Below are 27,844 nucleotides of genomic sequence, written 5' to 3'. Positions count from 1 at the left end.
GAGAAAAAGAGAGCACTGCTACAACTTTAGAGACTTTTGGACTTATGGTGAGTCGTTTTCGCCCGACACAGCCCTCACCACCGCTTTGTTTAAAATGATTGTGGTGAGATGCGCTCGTGGTGATTATACGTAATGGATCGCACGTGCTGTCCGTATGCTTGTGCTCGTGCATGAAGTAAACCGTGCCGGAGCCCACCCCTTCGAAGCGTGCTGAAACACAGAAGGGAATCGTGCTTGAGCACGGCACAGTTGCGGTCACACTGGCCTATTCAAACGTGCTTTACGGCTGAAGCGTGCTTAGGCACGGCACGATTGGCCAGTGTGACCGCGTCCTTAGTCCCTCCCATATATATCATTTGTAGGAGAAGAGCTGCCAGTATTCTAAAGAACCCCTCTCACCTTGCCTATAGACAGTTGACTGCCCTCCCCTTAGGAAAAAGGCAGTGCAGCATCAGGACCAAAACAGCCAGCCTTCTAACAGCTACTCACAGAGGTTTTCAGAACGCTCAACCCTGCAAAACATCACACACATCCAACAAGGTTTATTTATTTTAAATTTCATATTTTTATGTCGGCAATTTAAGATTTACATAATTCTTTTTTTATTGCTATTACTTTTTCTGCTGCTTTTATGTGACCCTCAGTACTAATTTCCTTCCCTTTTTTAATCTTTGTCCTGGAATGACAATAAATACACCTTAAATGAGACGTGACAACTGCTGGTTTTACTGAGTATTAAACTGTATACAACAGCAGGGAATGTCCACAGTAAGAATCGTACAACTGTACAACAATGTAGTAAAGTACAACTGTTAAAACATACAAACTTAAAACCTTGTGCTCTTAACTGAAGGCCCCGGTTATTTACAAAATCCCAAATATTAAAGACTTCTGTTTTCTAAAACTGGGTGTTCAGTAATCTTACATTGTTGGCGCTCCATCTTGCTAGCTTTCTCTTTTCAATGTGTGTCATGAAGTGTTTCATCACAGCACTGATTTTGTTCTTGCTTCATGGTCTTTTCACACATTTTTCTGGATTTCATCTCTGTCAATCTGAAGAACATGCAATATGTTAAGATTGAAGAAAATAGTCGTTCAATGTATTTTTTTAAAATAACATTTCAGCTACTAAAATATAGATTCATTATGTTATCTACAAAAGTCAAGCACTGTGATTGTTTAATTAAAATCAAAGTGAAAATAGATTATTGTGATGACACTTGGAATAACCTTAACAGCTGTGCATTTCTGGTCTTGGTGTACCACATGACTGCATTACTGACTGCAACATTGCTTTCCCTCAGATGCGCAAAAAAAGTTTTCTGCTTATCAAAGTAATGTGCTTTCAATAGTAACCATAGCAATTCTTGAAAAAGCCACATGAAAAAACAAACATCATATTTATTTGGCTACCAAGGACTGTTAGGGCAGAAATGTGTCTGTGACATGATATGTACTAAACTGAACTACACTTGAAGTTTTCTATAAACATTTTCGGTAACACTTTACAATAACCATCATTTATAAATGGAAAATAGATAGTTTGTTAATGGTAATTAGGCCATTTATAAATGGTATACAGATAGTTTATGAATAATAAATAGACCATTTAAAAATGGTAAACAGATAGTTTATAAATAATAAATAAATCATTTATAAATGATAAATAGACCATTTATAAATGGTCAACAGATGGTTTATAAATGGTTAAGAGTTTACTCATGTTAAGTCATCATTTTCAAATGGCATATAGACCATCTATAAACTGTCAATAGTCCATCTATCAATGTTGTAACATCATTTTTAAATGGCAAATACATATCTAAGTAATATAAGTTAATAGTTACCTTGCATATAAAAAAACAATTACAATTAATAATCTTTATTAATTATATTAATAATAAAAGTTGTGACTGATGTTCATAGTAATAATGAAAATAATGATGTCATGATTAATGTGCTGTTTGTACTGTAAACCATCAGTTACCATTTATTTGACTTCTTTTAAGGATGATCTCGGATCACATTTATAAACAGAGTCAATACCATGCAGTACTGTATCACAGATCAACTTGGTGTTAACAAACAATGGTCGAACTACAACACAACAAAGGCAACTTAAACTTGATGATTCAATTTGAATTGATGATACAATATTCAGGCACGCTACAATTTAAAATGGAATACTCCATTGTCTTCTCATCCCACATTTCCACAAATTAACATTAAACAGCAAAGCAATGAACACTGAACATCACACATGTGTTGCCTTCTTGGTATGATTTTTTTTTCTATTTGTATTGCTTTGCAATATCATGGAGCAGGCGTCCCAGTGAACCATTACAGTGTTTTTTACCCAGCCATTCGTTCCACTCAATCATAACCAGGTGATTTCTCAGTAGATCCTCGGTTCGATTCCCCCGCAGTCTCCCGATGGTCTCCTTGTAGCTCCTCCAGGCCCTCTCAATGTGTTGGGTGTGGCAGCCTGTATCAGCACTGACATACTCCACACTGTGGTTGACTGTATAATGCTTGTACCCCAATTCAGGCAGAGCCTGGCGGTATGCCCGCCACTCATCCGTCAGTATTGTGGATCCTGTCCGAACATGGTGCAGAACCAGGGGAATCAGCTCTCGTCTGGTCCGTCTTTCCACCAAGCGGAGAACAGGCTTTGTCTTCTGCCCTCTGTGCTTCACTCCAAGCATTCCAAACACCCACTTTTTCCGTGTCCACCCACCAACCATTCTTCCACGTCCATACTGTTGAAATATTTAAATATAACACATATTACAAATGGTAGTTAATCACATAATCATTTGTGTCTAATATATGGTAGTAATTACCATTAGAAATAACATTAAACTGATTTAATTTACTTTAATGAGTTATAAAAATATTATATTCCTGTAAGTATGAAATTACCCACACCATTGTATCAGCAAATCCTCTCTCCTAGTGCAAATAGTTTTTTTCAAGACAATGTGTCAATTTTACTGTCAGTATCAGTGAGCGTTAGGCTCCTTCTATGTTATTCATAATGACAAAACCAAAGGATACAGCTGTTTATGGAAAATAAATTTGTCACAATGACCTTTCGATTTTTCGGATCAATATAATTTCATATAAGCAAGTTGCGCCTATAAGCACATCTTCCCCTACTCATACTGCTGTTGACTGTGCATCTGTCCCACAAAATTAAATTCCCACAGAAATTTTATGGCATATGGCCATTTCCACTTACCTTCCTTTTGTGTCTAAAATGGCTTTCGTCGATAACTACAAACTCTTTCCGCCCTCCCAGTCTCTGTCCTTTTCTTCTCTTCATTCTGTCCATTGCCTCGATACAGACATTTCTTAGCTTTTCGGCCATCTTTGATAGTGTTCTTGAACTCCCAGCAATGTCATCTGCCATCATGTCGATTTGTCTCAGTCGTAGGCCTTGTGCAAACCTAAAAAATACATAACATGAAAATGCAAAATAAAATTATGCAATCAAATCTTAGGAATGTGAAGTTAGAGATGAAATCTTTAAACAGAAACTTAACTAAAACAACTGCAGTGTGGTATCCTGATCTCATGAGTGTCAAGCACATCTTTCCAAATTTGTATATGAATACATCTCAGACTTCACAACTAAACCAAAGAACCGTATGTTTCAGGATATATGGAAATTTAAATTCTAAACATTTGGTTTTGTCTCTGCCTTTAGAGCATCAGTGTGCACTGGCCAGTTTAGAGATGCTAAAGAGCTGTGTGTAAACGGTCTATCTAGTATTTAGAGCTGTTCTATTAATTATAGATGACTGATATGCATAAGATTCACTACAAGATTGATACTTCTATCTCTCCTATGTGTAACAGATGTGGTATTGCATTGGGATCTTTATCACATATATTTTGTCAATGCCCAGTTAAAACTAACTTTTGTGAAGGCTTTATCCAATGGTTCTCAGGAGACCTGGAAAGCAGCATAAAGCCTGATTGTAGCCTTGGGACATTTTGGTTGTGTTGTCCTCTATTGTAAACTGTTTTTTTTTGTCTGTATGTGCATCTGTTGCACGGTCCATCCTGGGTGAGGGATCCCTCCTATGTTGCTCACCCTGAGGTTTCTCTAATTTTCCCTTCCCAGAGCCTCTGTGGTGTCACCCATTCATTTCTACTACCTGTTTTTGAAGCCTAAAATATCTTTGGCTGTCTGCTACCATCTTCACAGCGGCAGGCCCCACCCAAGCTTTCCTTAACTCCTGGCCAATCACAAACGGGCATGACTTAGCGGGGATGACACCCTGCCATAAAATTTACTGCCACAGAGCACAGAGTGAGCTGTCAATCAAAGTGACGTATGCAGAACTGTAAGCCTTAATATAAAATAAACCAGTGAGTTTTTTTTTTTTTTTTTTTTTAAATCAGCCCTGTACAGTTGTTATAGAGGGGGAAACTACACATTGAGACCAGAACTGTTTTTGTACCAAGCTGTAAACATGTTTTTTCTGTCGTAAAGTTGGGATTTTAAATTGGGTCCTTATTGGAGTTTGCTGCCTTTTGGAGCCAGCCTCAAGCGTTAATCTATCCAGCAGATATGTTAATGTTATTTCCATACCTGTATAAGAACCGCATCCAGTTGAAAAGGCTCATCTTGGATTTGCTGAAGATAGACTTGTGCCGCACTGATTTTGTGACAATACCTTTGTGGTTAGTCCTCTGTTGACAAACCCTGTTGACAACACAGCTACTTGATCCATTGAAATTCAACAAAAAACCATATTGCACAAGGATCAACCAATCACACTCAAACCATTAGTTTGAATGCGATAGCAATCTAAAACGAACATTTTTATTGACAAAACTCATTAACAAAATAGACAGACAGATAGACAGATTGATAGATACAATGAAAGATTCACATACCTACATACATTCACACATACTTACATACATAGAACAATAAATAGTAGTAGTAGTAATAATACTAATTAATCACAAGTAATGTGATTACAGATAAAGTTGTATATACCTAATAAATTAATCAGTTAATTTAATACTCTGACATAATCTGCTCCATTCAACAGAGATTGCTCAAATTTACTTACCATTTATAGAAATCTCCACGAGTGCAGTCATTCATCTTCATTTTGTGGTGGCAAATGCTACATTTCATTTTCTTTTTGAGAAGCTTTCTTTTTTGTAGCCATTTTATAAGTTTCAAGTGGCATCTTTTTTTAGATCTAGAACCTTCAATTAACTCCCTCAATTCAGTGGCTAAACCGGGCATTCTTCTATTCCAGCATGAGCTATTCAGATTTCCTGTTTGCGCCAAAAAAAAAAAAAAAAAAAAAAAGTCACCGTCATGCTGCGTTCATGGGAAATGCGTCATCTAAGACCTAGGAGCATACGAATAACAAAGTCAGAGGTTGGAGTTATTCAAATTCATAAAAATGCATAAACTGTACATTTCTTCACCACTTACATGATAAAATTGCAGGGTCTGAGAAAACATATAATTAATAAAAAACGGCTCTTATTCAATTTAGCCCTAAAACGAAAAAAAAAAAAAAAAAAAAAAACATTAACAACTATTTATAGCAATACTGTTTCGTCAGCATCGGGATTTACGACCCCTGATTCGCACGTGAATGCAGCATCACTCGACGCAGATTCAGGTCGCTGTAGCCCTGCTTCTTTAGCCGTCTGACATTGTGCGTGTCACTGTTTTGGAATATTTTATTTCAATATGCCAAAAAGACCGTTCACAAGATCTAGAAAAAAACTCAAAGAGGACAACTTGGCGACGTTGCCACCGTGCAAAGGAAAAATATATCCCGACGACGACAGCTGCACAACTGCACCTGACGTTAGCATCATGGTGGACGACAGTAGCAATGGCGGTGAACGCGGGAATTTGACGGAAACCAACGCCATCCAAGATGAGGGAGCTGATTTTTATATTTCCAGCAACGCCGTTGATGCTGCCATGAGAGACGAATGTCAAACTTTAGGTAAGTAGGTTAATGACCTGTAACTTTGCTTTAGCAGTAACTTTATTATTTGGTTTTCACATCTGAAAGCCCAGAGGGAAAATGGGAGTAAACATGAGAGTATAACATAACAGTATGAATTGGATTTTATACATTATATTATACAAAAGCTGGAAAAAATTATAAATACATTAGTGTATTCATATGGTGATCCAAGTACTTATTTTGTTGAACTAATTAAACTAATTGAACTAAATAAATTAATGTGTTTTTCATTAGAACAAGCTTGTGTTTTTACCTCTTTGCATAACACCTTTTATTAAAGGACAGTATTTGCTTGTGCAACCACACAGCATGCGCAGTGCACAGTAATAGTACCAAAACACCTGGCCACCGTGAGCAAAGCAAATCCAGAAAGATATAACTGAATTACCAGTAACAATTCATTTGTGTGTACATATATATATATATATATATATATATATATATATATGTGTGTGTGTGTGTGTGTGTGTGTGTGTGTGTGTTTGCGTGTGTGTATTTTCTTACTTTATCTTATAATTATCTTATAATTCTAATTATGGAAATTGCCCATCATGCAACTCTTAGCAACCAAGTAAATTTCATCCAATATGCCGATAAATAACATTACAACCATAAAAATTAAAATGAAATTTTATGATTGGGTTTGAGAAATTTCCAGCAGACTAAGAGAGTGGAGGAGAACTCTTACTTGAGACCATGTAATAACAAGCTTTAGTATGTTTATTTAAAGCACCTCTTTCATATAAAATATCTCGACTGTTTTGTTATGGTGCAGTGGACCAACAAATACAACTGACTTGACCCTATGCTGTCAGAGTGAAGTGTTCTGCCGATGTTGCATTGTATCTTACTTTGGTTCCAGTTCCCTTAACCAGCATGTCACATAATTCACATTTTTTACAATATGATTTTAGATACTTATCTTATTTCTCTTATTTTCAGTCATGAGTCCAACAGCAACTATGATAATCAAAAAGGCTAAGAAAAAAGAACACCTCCTGAGACTGAAAATCAAGAAATTGAACAAGGAGCTTGCTTCCCTTCGTCAAAAAGTTGCAGGTAAGAGTTTTTCTGTCTTTTCAAAATTACTTTCTCTCCATAATTCTCCAAGGATTATCCTAATTCTAATCTGAGTATTTGAATTAGTTTTGTTCTTTGAAACTTTAAAACACTGCCTCACCTGCAGTAAAGTACCAAGATACTAGGTTTGTATCTGTGGTATTGTTATTAGGCCTGCAGATATCAAATATTTTAGTATTCGAGTATTCTACTGAAAATTCCAAAAGTACTCGAGTAATCGGATAAAACACATTTTTGTGTACTTAAAGAGCAGTTATTTTTCAAATGGAAGTTTGTTTCAAGCACATGTAAAATCAAGTCACTTTGGGTGATAAATTTTAAATTCATTGCGATCTGACTAGATATGAGACATCTCAACTAGGAATGAGACATTCTTAAAAGATTTTGAATCTTTGCAGTGTTCAAACTAAAATGATGATCCTGCTGTATTGGAGCACATATAGCTCCATTACTACATGATATTTTATCCTTCATTGACCTGTGATCTAAATTTTACACCTGCCCAGTTAGCTCTATTATGTTTTTTTTTTTTTTTCATTTTCTTCACTCTTCAGTGCTGTGTTTTACAGATTACCTACAACACTTGATGAGTAATCAACTAATTTTCACAACAAATCATTTGTATGTAACCATTGTGGACACTGAAGGAGAGAGGAATAACATCGTATGAGGGACAGAAAGCGTGTATCTTGGGGCGCGAGCACAGGAGAGCGAGTGTGGCATCTTTACAGAGAAAGCGTTGGGAGATGTTTCTTGTGGTGGTGTGGTTTATTTGTCCTCCAAAGGGAATGAGCTTGTCTGTGTGTGTGAATGCACGCACGTGTTTGTGTGTCTGTTAAACGTGTTGGAGCAGAACTTTGCCATGCCCTAAAGATCACACGCTCTTTCGCGCTCGGTAAAGTTCTGCAGAGAGAAATGTGAACTAAACGATGTACAAACAACATCCCATCATAAAAATGAGATAAACAATGTAAGGCTGTTTAGTTTGTTAGATTAAAAAAACAAGGTATTGACCTGATTCATGAGAGAGGGAACTCTAAATCACTTCTGCTGTGATCTGGGGCTGTATGGAAAATAAAATTAACTCGACATTCAGGGGGGCGGCCCGCCCCCCTGAATGTAACGGTAGGGGAAACACTGCACACTGTTTATGTATTTAGAGCTACAAATAAACTTTGTTTGGTTGACTCTTTTTGAGATGTTAAAATATCGATCCTCCTGCACTATTCATTCATACGCAGTCTCCTGCCCGGTCACTTTGGCCATCCAAGTCGTGCCATACTCTACCTGCCTGCACAATGAGGCGCAGAGAACACTGCTACAACTTCAGTGACTTTTAGGCACATATTAAGTCGTTTAGGTGCGACACAGTCCTCTGACACCCCGGCTAATGTTTAAAATGACTGTTGAGTGTAGTGTTCGCAGCGATCGTATGTCATTCATCATATGGGATGTCTGCGTTTGTGAGCGTGTATGAAGTGTACTGCGCTGAAGCCCACCTCTCCTAAGGTGCCTAAGAGGTGAAGAGAGTCTTGTGGTCACGCTGCTCAAAAAAATGGACTGTGAAGAGTGTATGAAAACAGTTCAGATAGCCAGTGTGACCACGATGAGAGACTGCTGCGAGCGAGACGTCTGTCTGTGATGAGTGAGTGATTTTGGGTAGGGGAGGGGCTCAGCACGTGCAGCTCGTTGACAAGCAGCTGATGCAGATCAATAAATGCTTTCATGTCAGTCTCCAAACTCCAGAAAAGAAGCTAGATTTGTTGTCAGTCACTATTTTGAAAAAGAGGTAACTTGAGGGGTATGAAAACTCTAAATATGGCGTCAGCTCTATTTGAAATACCACTCTTTGATCTTTTTTAAAATTAAATGATTCCTCGAGGCGGAGAAAATTCCTCTAGCATTTTTTCTAATCGAGTACCTCAAATTATTCGAGGATTTTTTTCAGCTCTAATTGGTATAAAAAAGTATCACTGTATTCCTAGGCTTCTAGGGATCTTTTATCATTTTTGCAAATTGGTCATTTGCCTTAGTGCTACAGGATTTAATGGAAATTCTTGGTTTGCCTCATCAAACTCATCAAATTTGTGCACGCACGCACCTGCACACCAGTTATGTTCACACTCGGTTGCTGTTATTATTGTTCTTGTTCTTCTCCTTATTAGTATTATTTTCACTATGGAATTTTCTGTTCTTTTTAGCCCAGGCCAATGCTGGAGTGACGGAGTCCTCATCATCTGCTCAACTCTCATCAGCCACCAGTTCTTCAGTCACCACCTCCTCAACATCTGCCGACTCCAGCTACTCCTCTTCCTCATCCTCCTCCACCTCTTCAGAGGAAGAGAAAAGAAAGAAAAGACGAAAACAGTACAAAAAGAAAGGGGACAAAAAAAGGAGCCACACCAAAAAAGGAAAAAAGATGAAGAAGGTGGCAAAAGGAAGGAAATCACTTGGTAGAAGAGGTAAATCACAGTGACAGTTCCTACTTGAAAAGGTTTAATTGATGTTAGATTAGAAATCTGAAACTGCTATGTTATGTTAGTAGTGATTTCAAATTTTAACCATTTCAAAACCAAAGTCGTACTCTTCTACCCTAACCTGAAATCATCATCAGGAGAACTTCACAAAATTACAAAAGAAAAAAACACTAACATTTTTTTCCACTTCCCCAGATCAGGGTAGTGGGAAATGGCATGTTTAAACATCAGTTTGGTGATGTATCCTATCACCCCTATGTAATGGAGTTGAATGGCATTTGGTTAGTAGGGGTGCAAGTAACCAGTTTCATGACGTTACGATACAATATCGATTCTTTGGACAACGATATGATATTTGCTGATATCACAAAGTCTGTCACGATACGATACGATTCAGGGGCCTTCGGTCGATTTAAGACGATATAATGTCCTCACTGAACACGATCAGCAACATTTCACCTGAGGCAAGACAGAAATACAAAACAATTTTGATAGTTTAATCACTGAAATGTAGAACAATGTGCTGACCTTTGGGTATGACAGTTTGTAGAGGATTATAGCCATCTGTATGATCTAATTATGTTTTAAAATTAAAACTAGTTAAATTCAGGTAAGGTGCTTTTTTGCCCCCACAACTACCTTATGGGTCTTACAGTTATACTGTAACGTTTGTTTATTATATCAAGTAATGATGCAACACTATAATTAAAAATTACTGATTACACAAACTTTATTATTGACCTCCAACATTTGACCATTTTCTATCAAACCAAAAATGTGAAGCTTTGATTTTAATTAAACCTGAACATTTCTATTGTTCAAAATTAGAACTATCAACTTAGCGAACTTAACATTGATATATATATATGTTTGTATGTCAGTGTGATCAGACTTTGTTTCACTGTGTAATAGCCGATGTGGAGGAGGAATGACACTAAGCTCTCGCCGTTTTACTTTTTAACTTAATGAAATTTCATGAATCAGTGCGCTACAAAATCAAATTGTGAGATAACTCACTGCAGCCGTGTGAAGATGCACTCCCATCGTTTGTGCAGCATGCATCCTCTGCAGTCAGGTCGACCGTATCTTACCCGGATACCGGGGAGCTATTTTATGGTTGGCCGATATGTCTGGTTCCCTTTTAGCTCTGTGATGCGAACAGCGTCTTGCTACACGTTCGCCTACAGCCGTGTGACTCGGTGGGCGCTAAACAGTACATTTTACAGCAGGAGAAATATCAGGCGTGTCAGAGAGTGAAAAGGCTCAAATGTGTGTCTCATACGCTGAGCGCCTGAGGCCTGAGAGGAAACTTTAGAACCACTTGCAGTTGGCCAGAAACGGACATGCGTGTCTGGTCGGGATTTCAAAATAAAGGCGTGCATTAAAGATCACAATGTTGATCGATGTTTCAACTTTCCATCGATGTGATTGGATCATTGCTTAACCAATCGATGTATCGATCTATATCGATGGATCATTACACCCCAATTGGTTAGTGGTGCTCAAGGTGTGAAAAATTCATTGGACACAGTCAAAAGCAGTCACGCCCAAGTAATTGAAGATAATCCACAGTCATTAATTTCTGTCCAAGGTGACTGGCATGATAGCTTTCAATGAAACTGTTCACAAGGTTTGTGGATTATCTTGTGTTGATTTCTGGAAATATATGGGCTTTTCAAGTTTAATTAGCATTGAGCTTTTTACTGCACTATTGCAGTAGTAAGCATAGCAGCTAGATATACATACAAATATATAAACTGAGATTTCCCAGTAGTTGTGCACTACCTCATGATCTGTTGATTGACCATTTCATTCTTGTTAACTAATTCTTCACTTTCTTTTGTAGCCTCTCGTCCTACGGAGATCATTGCCAGATACAAAAGGGTGTTGAGAGCATACAACAGTGGAAAGAAATTGGGCGAAGCATGTGCATTTGCTGGTGTAACAGAGCTGACGGTGAGATGTAAAGCAGCAATCCCAGAGCTTGCCATAGCTTGCCCAGATAAGTTTGAAAAACTACTGGCAGGATTCAGTAACAGAGATAAGGTAGCTGACTTTGTCAGCAAATGTGAAGACATAATTAAAAATGATGCAGATGTCAGGGCCAAAATAGCCAAAAACAAAGCAGTGGGTAAGCTCATACCATACAACAAGAAGGAGCAGAAGTAATCGGCTGGTCAGCTGGTCAACTGTTGTGTCATTTTCATTTTTATTTTTCCCTTAAATTTGGAATAGGCGAGCATTTGTTAAATTAGAGGTGTGCCAAATCACTCCATATGTATCATTTTTTGTTTACTGGGTCAACTATAATTTGTAGTTCACTTTTATGTTAAATATTATATAATATTTGCAAGACAATTGCAGTTTTGTAATAAAGGTTTGTTCATAATCTGTTGTCTTGACTTTTTTAAGTCTCTCTCTTTCTTTCACCTTGTTTATTTAGTAGTGCAGTGCTGCAAATCAAAATTTACTTCAGGGTTTTTGCAGTGATGTGTAAGCTATTGATTCTGAAAAAAACTGCAATTTCGGATCATCAAATGTTACTTTATGGTTTACAAATATCTTGTGAACCATTTACAAAGTATTACAAACATTAGTCCCAACTTTACAATAACCATCTTAATAATGTTTTTAGGTGGTTTAGAAACCAATTATAAGCCATTTACAAAGTATTAAAAACATTATTCCTAACTTTACAATAGCCATCGAAGTAATGTTTGTAGGTGGTATAGAGACCAATTATTAATTGTTTGTTAATATTAAATTGACTATTAACTGAAACTACTGAACTATGTATCTTTTTGGATTTTATAAATGATGTTTCAAGATTACTAAACGATCTATTGATCATTTATAAAAAAGTCTGTGTATCATTTATAAATAATAATTTAACATTAATAAACTATCTGTTTACCATTTTAAAAAATGGTTTATTTACCATTTATAAACTATCTGTTTACCATTTATAAATGGTTTATTTACCATTTATAAAGTATCTGTTGACCATTTATAAATGGTTCATTAACCATTTATAAATGATGGTTATTGTAAAGTGTTACCACATTTTCTTATTTAACTGTGTTAACTAAATTAAGTTTAATCATCTGAGAATTAATGGAATGAATGGATGAATTCCAACCTTTGGAGCTGACGGCATCGGTCTTGGTTGCAAACTTTTCTTTTGTCCTGGAGAAGCAAGAAATGCTACTGTTAGAATAGCCAGTACAAACTTCAAACCACTTTTGGGGACATTCATTCTAAAAACAAACCACTTTACTGAAATAAAGCTGCAACTTGAACTTGACTCTGAAAGTATTTGTAGATGTGAAGAGACACCTCTTATTTAGGTAGACTAGATACACTCCTACAGTTTCATTTAGCAGACGCTTTTGCCCAAAGCAATGTACAACATAAGAAAGAATTTGGACAGAAGGGAAAGCCTTAGTGTGATAAAGTGCTAAAAGTTATTTAGCTGCTGGTGCTGCAACTAAGTGAAAGAACCACAATTAATCACTGCAGCAATATCATACAACCTTCAACAACATTCAATGATCAGTGCTGTAAATTCACTAAGAGCTGGGTCCGAGACCGTCTGACTTATTCTACCCCTGAGGACAAAGAATGGGAGGTGCTTAAGTGTTCCCTAAACAGATGAGTCTTCACACATCTCAGAGTAGAAAGGGAGTCGGGCCAGAGAGCACCAGGTGTCTTTCACAAGCAGATTGTAGTGGGCGAGAAGGAGTGTAGACCTGGATGAGGGACTCCAGGTAGGCAGGAGCCGTTCTTGTCAATGTTTTGTAAGCCAGAAGAAGAGCTTTGAATTTTATTGAAGCTGCTACTGGAAGCCAGTGAAGAAGGATTATCAGCAGGGTGACGTGCTGTTTTGGGCTGGTTAAAGACCAGACGTGCAGAGGTTTAAATGTACACGCAGGGAGGCCTGCTAGAAGGGAGCTGCAGGAGTCCATGTGTGAAATCACACGGGCCTGTACCAGAAGCTGTGTGGCCTGTTGTGTAAGGTAGAGTCTGATCCTCCTGATATTACAGAGGGCATATTGACAAGATTGAGCAATCGAGGCGACATGAACCTTACAGGTCAGCTGGTCATCAATCATGACACCCTGATTTCTGGCAGAGTTTGTGGACACAAGTTGATTGGAATAAATCAGGACACTGATCTGTGGTTGAACCGAGGGACATGCTGGGAGGACAATGAGCTCAGTTTTGGACAGATTTAGCTAAGGGTGGTGCTCCTTCATCTATGTGGAGATATCAGCGAGACATACTGATATTTGAGCTGAGACAGTTATTTCATCAGGTGGACTAGACAGGAAAAGCTGAGTGGCTATAACAGTGGTAAGAGAAGCCATGAGAGTGAATCATTGCACCAAGTGAGGTGGTGTATAAGGAAAAGAGTAGGGGACCAAGCACTGACCTCTGGGATACCCCTGTTGGTAAGCCATGTGAGTTAGACAATTCTCCTCTCCATGACACTCTGAAGGATCTGTCTGTGAGGTAGGACTTGAACCAAAACAGCACAGATCCTGGGATGCCAAGTTCAGAGAGTGTGGAGAAGAGGATTTGATCGTTAACTGTGTCAAAAGCAGCAGACAAGTCAAGCAGTAGTAGGACAGAGGACTGGCCAGCAGCTCAAGCCAGTCGCAATGATTCTGTGACTGACTGGAGTGCAGTCTCAGTGGAGTGGTCACAGCTGAAGCCAGATTTATAGGAGTCAATCAGGTTGTTTTTCAGCAGATGTTCAGAGACTTGGTTATAGATTGTTTGCTGGAGTATTTTTGACAGGAAGGGCTGAAGTGAGACTGGCTTGTAATTTTTAGCCTGGGCTGGGTTGAAATTTGGTTTCTTGAGCAGTGGGGTGACCTGAGCTTGTTTAAAAGCTGCAGGGAAGACCCCAGATTCCAAGGAGGAATTAATGTGTGTGGCTGCAGGTTTGGTTATGGGTAAAATGGTCTGCAGGATGCTGGTAGGTAAAGGATCTAGAGGACAGGTTGTGGGTTTGGAGTTAAGGAGAAGTCTGAAGACCTCCTCCTCACTCAGATGAGCAAAAGAGCAGAGTGAGGCATAGATAGCAGGTTGGATCTGACAAAGCTGGTCAGGCTCAGAGAACTGGTTGCTGATGCTGGCCACCTTTCCACTGAAAAAAGAGGCAAACATGTCCGGAGTCAGTGCAGAGGAGGACTGAGTGGTATTTAAACAAATTGTTACAAACATACCTTTGGAACTCGTCACCTCATCCTCATTCAATACCATTCTTTTTCTTTTCCCTAAATACAAACGACTTTCACTTCCGGTCAAATAGAGTGAGCAGCAGGTAGAGGCAGCTCTGTCCTACCAAATAACACGTAACTTTCTAGACCAGCCATTATACATGTATAGGATTGTTTTTTGACCCCGGGCGATAAGACAAGACAAAACATATTCTACCATGAAGAAGGACAGCAGTCGAAGACTCACGCAAAAAAACCTGTCCAAGAATAAAGGGTGTCTCCAATACAAAGATCCCCTGTTTACATCTTCCCCGACATGAGTCCCGAGGTCGGCCAGCTGTGAGCATCCTTCAATCAGGTAAAGGTCAAGCTATGGTCCTCTGGAGTCCCATACAGCCTGTACTATCTAGCAAGACTGATAACAGTGGACGGCTCCAGACGTACATTCGACAACCTACAAGTTAACAAAAAATTCATCAAAAACCTCCCCACTACACCTGGTGATGGAATGGAATAAAAACTGCATAATTAATCGGATTAAGAGGGGGCCAAACTGTTAACTATTAGACTGAATACATGGTCATCATACAGGTTGGATTTCCCCATAGATATGCAAGTCTCAGACGGTGTCTCTAAGGTCAGGTTAGTTGAAATGAAACACTTTTTGTTTTTGTTCTCATAATTACTTTCCTTTTCTTACTTATCTTATCCTTGAAAGGAGAAATTGAAGATTCAAAATTGTATGCCACTATTTACCTTTGAGACAAGCTTCCTTTTTTTGTTGTAGTAATAATGCTAATTTTTTATATTTAATTGACTTATTTATTTTTATTTATTTATTTTTGTCATAATCAAAAGTATGAACCTGGGGGAAAGGAATTCTATTTCATTTTTAGTCACTCAATTGCATTCCTGTTGGAATTTAAAAGGAGGAAAATGTCTTTGAAAAGTATTATTCACTTTCATTAGCTGGTCTAGAAACAAAAACAAATACACTTAATGAAGTTAAGTGATAAGTCATACATCCACATACCTCTTGAAGCAGCAGACACACTTGAGAGACAGATTTTGGAGTGTCCCTTCTGGTTGCTTTTCGGCTGTCTTGCTGCTTGCTCTTTAGACATAGAAAGGTTGTTGTTAAAATTGTTCTTGAATTAAATCTTAACTGAAGAAAAAAAACAAAGAAACAGACTTTTGAAATGTCTTTTTAAAAATCATGAAAATTAATTGGTTAATTACCAGCCAATTATTTATGTTTATGATTGATTCCATCCTAACCCCAAAGTAACAGGTAATCCCACAGCCACTGGGTGCACTTTAGCACTGGATTCATATAAAAAGTACATGCAATTTTAAATAACACCATTGAACAAATTCTGAGTACAGCATGATGTATGGCAAATTCCCATTATCAGACTTAAAGAAAAACATAAGTAAATAATAATAATGAATTTTTATATTTTAAAAGTGCCTTTCAAAACACCCAAGGACACTGAACATCTAATTAAAAACATACTTAAAAAGACAATGACATAAAGATAAATAAAACCAACAGACAAGCAGGAGTGACATGGAGTTAAAATGGCTCAGTGGGAGTAGAGAACGCAGTTTGAAACAGATGGGTTTTAAGTTTAGATTTAAATAGAGAAAGGGAGTCTATAATTTGATGTGCGGTGGGAGTAAGTTCCAAAGCTGAGATGGGCGGAGGGCACAGAGAGGTGGAGAGAGGAGGAAGACCTGAGGGAGCGTGAAGGGGCGGCGATGCAGATAAGTCCAGACAGGTATGGTGGGGTCAGGTTGTGGATGGCCTTAAAAGTATTCAAAAGGATTTTAAGGTGATTCTGAATTTAACCGGGAGCCAGTGAAGCTACTGGAGGACAGGGGTGATGTGGTGAAAGGAGGGTGTTCTGGTGATGATCCGGGCAGTGGAATTTTGGACCAGATGAAGCTCATGGAGGGATTTATTAGGGACACCAAAAAGAAGTGAGTTGCAATAGTCAATACGGGAGGTGACAAGGCTGTGGACCAGGACAGCAGCAGAGTGAAGAGTCAGAGAGGGACAGAGACGATTAATGCTATGTAGATGAAAATATGCAGACCAGGTTACGCTATTTATATGAGAATGAAAAGAAAGTGAGCTGTCGAGGATGACACCCAGACTTTTCACTTGAGGAGAGGGGGAGACTGTGGAGCTGTCTATGGTGATAGATAAACTGCTAGCTTTGGATAAGCTTGGTGTTATCTGCAAAAACAGTGGAAGTGGATACCGAATTTGCAGAAGATATTACCAAGAGAAAGGAGGCAGATGATGGAGAGTAGGGGCCCAGGACACAGCCCTGGGGCACACCTGAGGTAACCAGGGAAAACTGTGAAGAGAAGGATTCAAGTTGGATGAACCAAGTGCGGCCTATGAATTTGAATTTGAATTTGAATTTGAATTTGAATTTATTTATTTAGAAGGATAGCCCCTTGAGATGGACCGTCTCATTTTCAAGGGGGTCCTTATGAGGTAGGAGTGAATCCAGTGCCGGGGAAAAGCCTATATCTGCTTCCTCCTCCATAAGGACACAAGCATTATTGCCTGCAATAGCTATCTATGGCTTTATTACACATTACCAGAGGCATTGGTGGGCTCATCAGTCGTAATTTATTGATTTTCTGCTGAAAATACATAAAGGCCATTAGCATCTTCAGCAAGAAGATACGTAATCAGTGCCTTACTTTGGTAGTTGCAATGAGTGTTTGTTTCTACAGGGGGGCAAAAAAGTATTCAGTCAGCTACTAATTTTCCAAGTTCTCCTACTTGGGGTGACTCGATGAGATGAGAGAGGTCTGTAATTTTCATCAGAGATACACTGATACTTATTTGTAAACAAGCTACAAGGTGCCCTCTTCCTGTGGACGAGGACCCAAATTATGGTGGAAAAAAAATATTTGGTCTCCCACAAAAACAAGCAAGATTTCTGCCTCTCACAGACCTGACTTCTTCTTTAAGAAGCTCTTATGTCCTCCACTTGTTACCTGTATTAATGGCACCTGTTTTAACTGGTTATCTGTATAAAAGACACCTGTCCACAGCCTCAAACAGTCAGACTCTAAACTCAACTATGGCCAAGACCAAAGAGCTGTCCAAGGACAACGGGAAGGACACTGTAGACCTGCACCAGGCTGGGTAGAGTGAATCTACAATTGGCAAGCAATGGTGTTGATAAATCAACTGTGTGAGCAACTGGAAGATAATGGAAGACACATAAGACCATCGATAATCTCCCTCCATCTGAGGCCCCACACAAGATCTCATCCCGTAGGGTCAAAATGATCATAAGAACGGTAAGAAAAAGTCCCAGAACTACACAGAGGGACCTCATGAATGACCTGCAGGGAGCTGGGACCAAAGTAACAAAGGCTACAATCAGTTCCACACTATGCTCAGAGGGACTCAAATCCTGCAGAGCCAGGCATGCCCCCCTGTGTAAGCCAGTAAATGTCCAGGCCCATCTGAAGTTTGCCAGAGAGCACATGGATGATCCAGAAGAGGATTGGGAGACTATCATGTGGTCGGATAAAACCAAAATAGAACTTTTTGGTAAAAACTCAACCAGTGGTGTTAAGGGGAAGAAGATTGATAAGTACGGCCCAAAAACACCATTCCTACTGTGAAGCATGGGGGTGGAAACCTCATGCTTTAGGACTGTTTTTCTGCAAAAGGGACAGGATGAGTAATCCATGTAAGGGAGAGAGTAAATAGGGCCAAGTACCATGAAATTTTAAGTCAGGTAAACACCTGCTTGATGCCTAATCAACATAAAACTTACTTTGTGAAGACGTGTGGGGGAGGGGAGCCTATAAGAGGTGTCCTTATAATGCAGGTTAGTCAGGTGAACAACTGATACACATCTTAGCTCGCTGCTGGATCTATATAAAACTTACTTTGTGAAGACGTGTGGGGGAGGGAAGCCTATAAGAGGTGGTGTTTCCTAAGCACCAATTTTTGAGCACCTGTGGACAGTTCTTTGTCTCTAAGATCACAAAGAGTTAGTGCTGAGTAAGACACTGGCCTAGAACTAGCACCAGCACCAGTAAAGTAGAAAAAAGGTATATGTGAAGATGTTTGGGTATGTGGAAGGAGGCCTAAGAAGAGGTGTCCTTATAATGCAGGTTAGTCAGGTGAACAACTGAGACACACAACTAGGCTTGCTGCCAAATCTACATAAAACTTACTTTGTGAAGACGTGTGGGGGAGGGGAGCCTAAAAGAGGTGTCCTAATAATGCAGGTTAGTTAGGTGAACAACTGATACACATCTCAGCCTGATGCTGGATCTATATAAAACTTACTTTGTGAAGACGTGTGGGGGAGGGGAGCCTATGAGAGGTGTCCTTATAATGCAGGTTAGTCAGATAAACACCTGACACACAACACAGCTTGCTAACTAATCAACATGAAACTTACTTTTACCCTTTTTTCACCAGTGCACGTTGCTGGTGCTAGTGGTTCTGCTTAGTTGATTCAAATCACATTCTCCTAAGAATAGGTTTGGTTTTCCAAAGGGCAAAGAGCCAAGTCAGGGCCATGCCATGATGTCATTTATAAACTTCAGTTAGTCACTGCCTACTTAACTGCTCTGGGGCGAGGTAGTTGGTGTTGGCTGCCGGTGTATAGGGCAAGAGACGGCAATAGAGTTGGAGCTCGGAGCTTGCAACTAGGCAGAGATTTGTTTTACAATACTTGTTTCTGACAGTGTGCTACACGCATGTGTTTATGTCAGTTAATGGAGCGTATCTCTGCCCTGTGCAATTCAGAGCAGGGGAATAATGTAAACACACATACACATGGCAAAAGTGAACCCCATCATGTAAATTAGATAAATAACATCAGACTGTTAAGTCTGTTAAATAAAATGATGAGGTATAGACCTGATCTATAAGAGACAATGCATTTAATTCAATTTCTCCTCCAGTTCAAGCTTTACACAAGTAAACACCAAGATCCAACAGACAACTCATTGAGCAGCATGCCTTTTCAAGAATGATAAATAGCATTTGGCCTTTTAGTTTGTTAAATAAAATAATAAGATATAGACCTGATCTGTAAAAGCGGAGACAAATCAGTGCTTTAACTTTGCCTTCATCTCAAATAATGGATAAGGAAACAAAACAACTCAACCGGCAGCCTTCCTTCAGACTTTTTTTTACAATGACTGTTTTTTTTTTACACTGATCTTTGGTCATTGTTCCACAGTGATTGGCTCTGGCCCAGGTTAAAGTTGGTGTTTCTTAAGCACCAATTTTTGAGCACCTGTGGACAGTTCTTTGTCTCTAAGATCACAAAGAGTTAGTGCTGAGTAAGACACTGGCCTAGAACTAGCACCAGCACCAGTAAAGTAGAAAAAAGGTATATGTGAAGATGTTTGGGTGTGTGGAAGGAGGCCTAAGAAGAGGTGTCCTTTTTATGCACTTTAGTCAGGTGAACAACTGAGACACACAACTAGGCTTGCAGCCAAATCTACATAAAACTTACTTTGTGAAGGTGTGTCGGGGACAGGGGGCCTAAAAAGAGGTGTCCTTATAATGCAGGTTAGTCAGGTGAACAACTGATACACAACTCAGCTTGCTGCTGAAACTACATAAAACTTACTTTGTCAAAATATGTGGGGGAGGGGAGCCTAAAAACGAGGTGTCCTTATAATGCAGGTTAGTCAGGTGAACAACTGATACACAACTCAGCTTGCTGCTGAAACTACATGAAACTTACTATGTCAAAATATGTGGGGGAGGGGAGCCTAAAAACAAGGTGTCCTTATAATGCAGGTTAGTCAGGTGAACAACTGATACACAACTCAGCTTGCTGCTGAAACTACATAAAACTTACTTTGTCAAAATATGTGGGGGAGGGGAGCCTAAAAACGAGGTGTCCTTATAATGCAGGTTAGTCAGATAAACACCTGACACACAACTCAGCTTGCAACCTGGATCCACATTAAACTTGCTTTGTCAAAATATGTGGGGGAGGGGAGCCTAAAAACGAGGTGTCCTTATAATGCAGGTTAGTCAGGTGAACAACTGAGACACACAACTAGGCTTGCTGCCAAATTTACATAAAACTTACTTTGTGAAGACGTGTGGGGGAGGGGAGCCTAAAAGAGGTGTCCTTATAATGCAGGTTAGTCAGGTGAACAACTGATACACATCTCAGCCTGATGCTGGATCTATATAAAACTTACTTTGTGAAGACGTGTGGGGGAGGGGAGCCTATGAGAGGTGTCCTTATAATGCAGGTTAGTCAGATAAACACCTGACACACAACACAGCTTGCTAACTTATCAACATGAAACTTACTTTTACCCTTTTTTCACCAGTGCACGTTGCTGGTGCTAGTGGTTTTGCTTAGTTGATTCAAATCACATTCTCCTAAGAATAGGTTTGGTTTTCCAAAGGGCAAAGAGCCAAGTCAAGGCCATGCCATGAAGTCATTTATAAACTTCAGTTAGTCACTGCCTACTTAACTGCTCTGGGGCGAGGTAGTTGGTGTTGGCTGCCGGTGTATAGGGCAAGAGACGGCAATAGAGTTGGAGCTCGGAGCTTGCAACTAGGCAGAGATTTGTTTTACAATACTTGTTTCTGACAGTGTGCTACACGCATGTGTTTATGTCAGTTAATGGAGCGTATCTCTGCCCTGTGCAATTCAGAGCAGGGGAATAATGTAAACACACATACACATGGCAAAAGTGAACCCCATCATGTAAATTAGATAAATAACATCAGACTGTTAAGTCTGTTAAATAAAATGATGAGGTATAGACCTGATCTATAAGAGACAATGCATTTAATTCAATTTCTCCTCCAGTTCAAGCTTTACACAAGTAAACACCAAGATCCAACAGACAACTCATTGAGCAGCATGCCTTTTCAAGAATGATAAATAGCATTTGGCCTTTTAGTTTGTTAAATAAAATAATAAGATATAGACCTGATCTGTAAAAGCGGAGACAAATCAGTGCTTTAACTTTGCCTTCATCTCAAATAATGGATAAGGAAACAAAACAACTCAACCGGCAGCCTTCCTTCAGACTTTTTTTTACAATGACTGTTTTTTTTTACACTGATCTTTGGTCATTGTTCCACAGTGATTGGCTCTGGCCCAGGTTAAAGTTGGTGTTTCTTAAGCACCAATTTTTGAGCACCTGTGGACAGTTCTTTGTCTCTAAGATCACAAAGAGTTAGTGCTGAGTAAGACACTGGCCTAGAACTAGCACCAGCACCAGTAAAGTAGAAAAAAGGTATATGTGAAGATGTTTGGGTGTGTGGAAGGAGGCCTAAGAAGAGGTGTCCTTTTTATGCACTTTAGTCAGGTGAACAACTGAGACACACAACTAGGCTTGCAGCCAAATCTACATAAAACTTACTTTGTGAAGGTGTGTCGGGGACAGGGGGCCTAAAAAGAGGTGTCCTTATATTGCAGGTTAGTCAGGTGAACAACTGATACACAACTCAGCTTGCTGCTGAAACTACATAAAACTTACTTTGTCAAAATATGTGGGGGAGGGGAGCCTAAAAACGAGGTGTCCTTATAATGCAGGTTAGTCAGGTGAACAACTGATACACAACTCAGCTTGCTGCTGAAACTACATGAAACTTACTATGTCAAAATATGTGGGGGAGGGGAGCCTTAAAACGAGGTGTCCTTATAATGCAGGTTAGTCAGATAAACACCTGACACACAACTCAGCTTGCAACCTGGATCCACATTAAACTTGCTTTGTCAAAATATGTGGGGGAGGGGAGCCTAAAAACGAGGTGTCCTTATAATGCAGGTTAGTCAGGTGAACAACTGATACACAACTCAGCTTGCTGCTGAAACTACATGAAACTTACTATGTCAAAATATGTGGGGGAGGGGAGCCTAAAAACGAGGTGTCCTTATAATGCAGGTTAGTCAGGTGAACAACTGAGACACACAACTAGGCTTGCTGCCAAATCTACATAAAACTTACTTTGTGAAGGTGTGTGGGGGAGGGGAGCCTATAAGAGGTGTCCTTATAATGCAGGTTAGTCAGGTGAACAACTGATACACAACTCAGCTTGCTGCTGGAACTACATAAAACTTACTTTGTGAAGATATGTGGGGGAGGGGAGCCTAAAAGAGGTGTCCTTATAATGCAGGTTAGTCAGATAAACGCTGACACAGAGCTGCATATCGCAGACATGAGTAGTACGTCTGCCAGATGCTGGTTGTTTTTTTTTTAAAATTTTTTAAAACTCCAGTGACAAATGTTTATCACAAATTTCTTCCAAATTAAAAAAAAAATGTTTGGAGTCTTAGAGTTTTCACTGATTTTAAAGTGTTGAAATTATTGTTTATAAGATTTAGTTTTTTAGTATCTTAGAATTTAAATTAAAGTCTTCAACCTTAAATACTTAAGAAGAATGTCCTTTTAATTTAAAACCATTTTGTGTTTTGCTTAAATACCAATCAGTGTAATTACGTAAACTTTATCAGCAGAGTGATTTGAGTTGTTATAGTAGACTGCTTGCAGATTCCTTGATGGAAATGTCAACAACGCTGTGTCCAGTCAGCGCTTTGCATTGTGACAAACCGTACAGGAGTAGACTGGTCTGGTGCATACTGTGGATTTTTTGGTAACTCCGAATACCATCTGGGTATTTTTGGCGTCCTGTAAATCTTAGTTGTCTGTATACTCCATACTACTAGGGAAAGGTACCTCTACAGTTTCGTTGTACTTTGCACCAGAGTCCTGCGATTAGTCGTTTTTTTTTTCCCGGGTTTGGATCTGGGTGGAAAATATAACATGCAGGTTGAGTCGCGGGTTTTAGTTTGACACATCAAAATGAATATAAAATAATAATAAATACAATAAAATAAAAATGTAAGTTGTAAGCTGGTTGTAAGGCTGTGACCATATAGCCACACTATCCAGTTCTTGTAATACATCCATGGTTGTGACTAGGGGTGTAAATCACCAGTTTCATGACGATACGATACAATATCGATTCTTAGGACAACGATATGATATTTGCCGATATCACAAAGTCTGTCACGATATGATATGATACTATTCAGGGGCCTTCGATCGATTTAAGACGATATTATGTCCTCACTGAACATAATCAGCAACATTTCACCTGAGGCAAGAAAGAAATACAAAACAATTTTGATAGTTTTATTTCTGAAATGTGGAACGATGTGCTGACCTTTAGGTATGATAGTTTGTCGAGGATTATAGCCATCTGTATGATCTAATTATGTTTTAAAATTAAAACTGGTTAAATTCAGGTAAGGTGCTTTTTGGCCCCCACAATTACCTTATGGGTCTTACTGTTATACTGTAATGTTTGATTATTATATCAAGTAATGATGCAACACTATAATTAAAAATTACTGATCACATAAACTTTATTATTGACCTCCAACATTTGACCATTTTCTATCAAACCAAAAATGTGAAGCTTTGTTTTTAATTAAACCCAAACATTTCTATTGTTCAACATTAGAACTATCAACTTAACGAACTTAACATTGATAGTTTTTTTTTTTACTGTGATGCCTGATAACCACAGTTTGTATGTCAGTGTGATCAGACTTTGTTTCACTGTGTAATAGTCGATGTGGAGGAGGAATGACACTAAGCTCTCGCCGTTTGACTTTTTAACTGTATGAAATTTCATAATTCAGTGCGCTACAAAATCAAATTATAAGATAACTCACTGCAGTTGTGTGATGATGCACTCCTGTCTTGTGTGCAGCCTGCATCCTCTGCAGTCAGGTCGACCGTATCTTACCCGGATACAGGAAAGCTATTTTATGATTGGCGGATATGTCTGGCTCTCTTTTAGCTCTGTGATGCTAACAGCGTCTTGCTACACGTTCGCCTACAGCGGTGTGACTCGGTGGGTGCTAAACAGAACATTTTACAGCAGGAGAAATATCAGGCGTGACGTGTCAGAAAGTGAAAAGGTTCAAATGTGTGTCTCATACGCTGAGTGCGTGAGGCCTGAGAGGAAACTTCAGAACGACTCGCCGTTGGACGGAGACGGACACGCGTGTCCAGTCGGGATTTCAAAATAAAGGCGTACATTAACGACCACAATGATGATGGATGTTTAGACTTTCCATCGATGTGATTGGATCATTGCTTAACCAATCGATGTATCGATGTATATCGATGGATCATTACACCCCTAGTTGTGACATGATCACTGCTCGTACCTGCTGAGTGTTGCTTAAGTCTGGACAAAAAGTAAGTCTACTATTGCACATGTAAAGGTCCTTTTAAGAGATTAAAAGTTTAAAAGCATTGAGCGTAAAAACCGAGTGATTTTACAGTTGTATGTGAGAAGATCACAGAGGGTTGATGATGGAGCTGAAGTCAGGCTTTTATTGGAAGAGTTGCTTCATTCAGGTGCGTTGTTTACTCACTGGCATCTGAACTATGGCGATATGCCGTTCAATTTTCAGACAATATGACCCAAAATGATTACCTCAAATACAGTTGCAGGTCGGGCTGCGGGTCGGGCTGTGGGTCGGGTTTCAACGGGTCGGATCAGGTTGCGGTACTAATCAGGCTAATGAGCAGGTTTGCGGTTCGGGTGCAGGTTTGTACGTCGGGGTGGGGCGGATCTTGAAAATTGGACCCGTGCAGGACTCTGCTTTGCACTGCAATGACAAATAAAGTCCTATTCTTTTCAATTCTTTCACATTTGAAACAATATGGTACCTGGCAATCGGTACTGGTACTCAAAGTACCAATTTTATGTACTTTCTGTGTTTGTGTGGTAAGAAATATCAATTTGTTTAATAAAACTTTTTTTTATTTAAAATATTTCTTCTTCACTATATATCCTTGCAATGCTCTGTTCACGTCCAGCATGGAAAATTGCCAACTCTTCTGACATAACATGCTGGATGTCACAGAATTTCCTTCAATGAAATCTCAATAAGACGGGGGTTCTGATTGTTGGCCCTGATTCTAGAGGAATTAAGAAACATCTAGGGTCACTTTCCAATAATGTTACTACCAGCTGTAAAAACCTGGGTGTCATCTTTGATGAGAACCTCAGTCTGAACCAGCATGTCAACCTAGTTGTACAGTCTTGTTTTATGCAGCTTTCAAAACTAAGGCCATTTTTATCTAGAAAAAATCTTGAGGTTGTCATTCATGCTTTTATTTCCTCTCGTTTGGACTACTGCAACTCTCTGTACACATGCTTAAACCAGCACAGAGTGCAGAGGTTGCAGCTTGTCCAAAATGCAGCAGCACGACTCCTCACAGGAACAAAAAAGAGAGAGCACATAACTCCTGTTTTAGCTTCTCTCCATTGGCTCCCCATTCATTTTAGAATTGATTTCAAGATTTTATTGCTGACTTTTAAAGCACGCTCCGGTCTAGCTCCTAACTATATTTCTGGTCTCCTCAGGCCATATGTGTTCGGTCGTACCTTGAGATCCTCAGCCAAGACCCTGCTCGCCGTGCCGAGGTCGAGGCTGAGGACTAGAGGTGACCGGGCCATCTCTGTCAAAGCGCCCATCCTATGGAATAGCCTGCCCGAGGAGATCAGAATGGCAGACTCTTTGTCCTCGTTTAAGTCTCTTTTAAAAACTTATTTTTACAGATGTGCTTTTACTGGAGATTTTAGCTGAGCGCGTTTTAATTGTTGAACTGCTGCTTCAATACGACAGTGTTACGGGCAGCTTCTTATATCCTTTAACTCTTGTTGTCTTAATTGTTTTACCCTTTTATTGCTTTTATTTTAAAGATGCTATTTCCTTATTTAATGTATTATTTATTCTTTTTTATTGTCTTCTCTGTTGCGCCTCACATTTCTCTCTTTATTCTCTCTGTCATTTCCTCTCTTAATTCTTTTAATGCCCATTTTTATTATGTAAAGCACTAAGTAACACTAAGCACTAAGAAACACTTGTTCTATATAAATAAAGTTTATTATTATTATTATTATTATTATTCTACTCATTCACAGTCACAAGGATGCATTTAGGTACCCAAACATGGCACCTTTTGATTTTACATGAATCGGTACCCTGTACTTTTGACAGAAATCTGGTCGGTACCTATAAAAGTACCTAATTCGGTACCCATCCCTACATACTACCTACTGCATTTGGGCCAAATCAGTATGCACAGTTGGTATAGTATGCAAATATGGAAACAGTCTATAAGTTTGTTCTTGTCCTCACAGGCCACTGCTTTCTGACAGTCCTGAGCTGTATCAGGTAGTTAAAAACATTCAACACTGTGAAGACTCCTGAATACTGTCATGACCAAACAGAACTGAATTATGATTGGATGTAAAAGCATGACATTCAAAAAATACAGGCAACTTACCATGTATAGACCACCTTCAATGGCCCAGGATCAGGACTGACCCCTGTCATCTCAGCATCACTCCCACCAAGGCTTCCTGTGTGAGCCAATGACAAAACCAAATTTGAAATTTTTTGAAGCAAAAACAATTCTCGTTGATTCAACAAACAATATTTCATGACACTGGCCATGTTGATAGCAGAAATGTTAGCTAATATTTCAGCAGGGAAGAAGAAAGACAGGAGTAGTGAGCCTAGAATACATACCCAAAGGGCCAATAACATTTTTGACATATTAAGCCCAGTTAGTACTTGCCTATTTTGGTGCTGGCTCACTTTCATTGACCTTCAGGTCACTTTGCTCTTCACAAGGTGCCTGAAATAGCAAAGGGAAAATGCACTGTCTCTCAAAATGCTATCACTTAGTTGAGATTGAGGAAAAAAAGTAGGATTCAGTGAGGTAGAAAATAATTTACAGGCTGACAAATTTCTACACATCACAAAGATTATTCCATTCACTCACATTTATACCTGGCAGAACAGCTGCCAAGAGCAGTTTGGGGTAAGGTATCTTGCCTAACCAGGACAGACTCTTGACTGTTGAAGCTAAAATTGAACTTGCAGTCTTACAGTTACAACATGCCTTAATACCAACTGAGCCACAGCCGCCCAATCTCATTAGGCGATATGCAATTCTTTTTATA

The 27,844-nt window shown here is 39.2% G+C and overlaps 1 protein-coding gene and 1 long non-coding RNA gene across 3 annotated transcripts; one reads left to right on the top strand and one right to left on the bottom strand.

Moving 5' to 3' along the window:
* Positions 1-279: 279 nt before the first annotated feature.
* LOC141801112 (uncharacterized) lies at positions 280-27,844 on the bottom strand. 2 transcript variants are annotated; one of them, XR_012599372.1, is made up of 7 exons: positions 27,453-27,844; positions 27,163-27,234; positions 25,301-25,475; positions 15,836-15,916; positions 12,717-12,763; positions 926-1,053; positions 280-512 (listed from the first exon to the last, which is right to left on the bottom strand). It is a non-coding gene; the product is annotated as an uncharacterized LOC141801112 (long non-coding RNA). The 2 variants fall into 2 exon arrangements; XR_012599373.1 differs by having other exon boundaries at positions 926-1,045.
* Positions 5,861-11,834, top strand: LOC141800530 (uncharacterized). Its single transcript, XM_074683125.1, has 4 exons — positions 5,861-5,996; positions 6,963-7,079; positions 9,302-9,562; positions 11,424-11,834. The coding sequence occupies exons 1-4, from the start codon at positions 5,861-5,863 to the stop codon at positions 11,744-11,746; spliced, it is 837 nt and encodes a 278-aa protein (XP_074539226.1). The 3' UTR covers positions 11,747-11,834.

The sequence above is a fragment of the Halichoeres trimaculatus genome, unplaced genomic scaffold (genome assembly GCF_033239565.1).
Source record: "Halichoeres trimaculatus isolate MK-OKI-2021-1 unplaced genomic scaffold, fHalTri1.1 fHalTri1_scaffold_12, whole genome shotgun sequence".
Classification (NCBI taxonomy): Eukaryota; Metazoa; Chordata; class Actinopteri; order Labriformes; family Labridae; genus Halichoeres; species Halichoeres trimaculatus.
The sequence above is the reverse complement of the archived record's forward strand: the minus strand, read 5'-3'. Positions and strand labels throughout refer to the sequence as shown.

What these genes read in the sequence shown, in the direction of transcription:
- LOC141800530 (XM_074683125.1), top strand. Translation starts at nt 5,861, where the DNA reads ATGGTGGACGACAGTAGCAATGGCGGTGAACGCGGGAATTTGACGGAA. An exon ending in AGACGAATGTCAAACTTTAG is followed by an intron (nt 5,997 to 6,962) that starts GTAAGTAGGTTA and finishes TCTTATTTTCAG; the next exon opens with TCATGAGTCCAACAGCAACT. An exon ending in GAAATCACTTGGTAGAAGAG is followed by an intron (nt 9,563 to 11,423) that starts GTAAATCACAGT and finishes TTTCTTTTGTAG; the next exon opens with CCTCTCGTCCTACGGAGATC.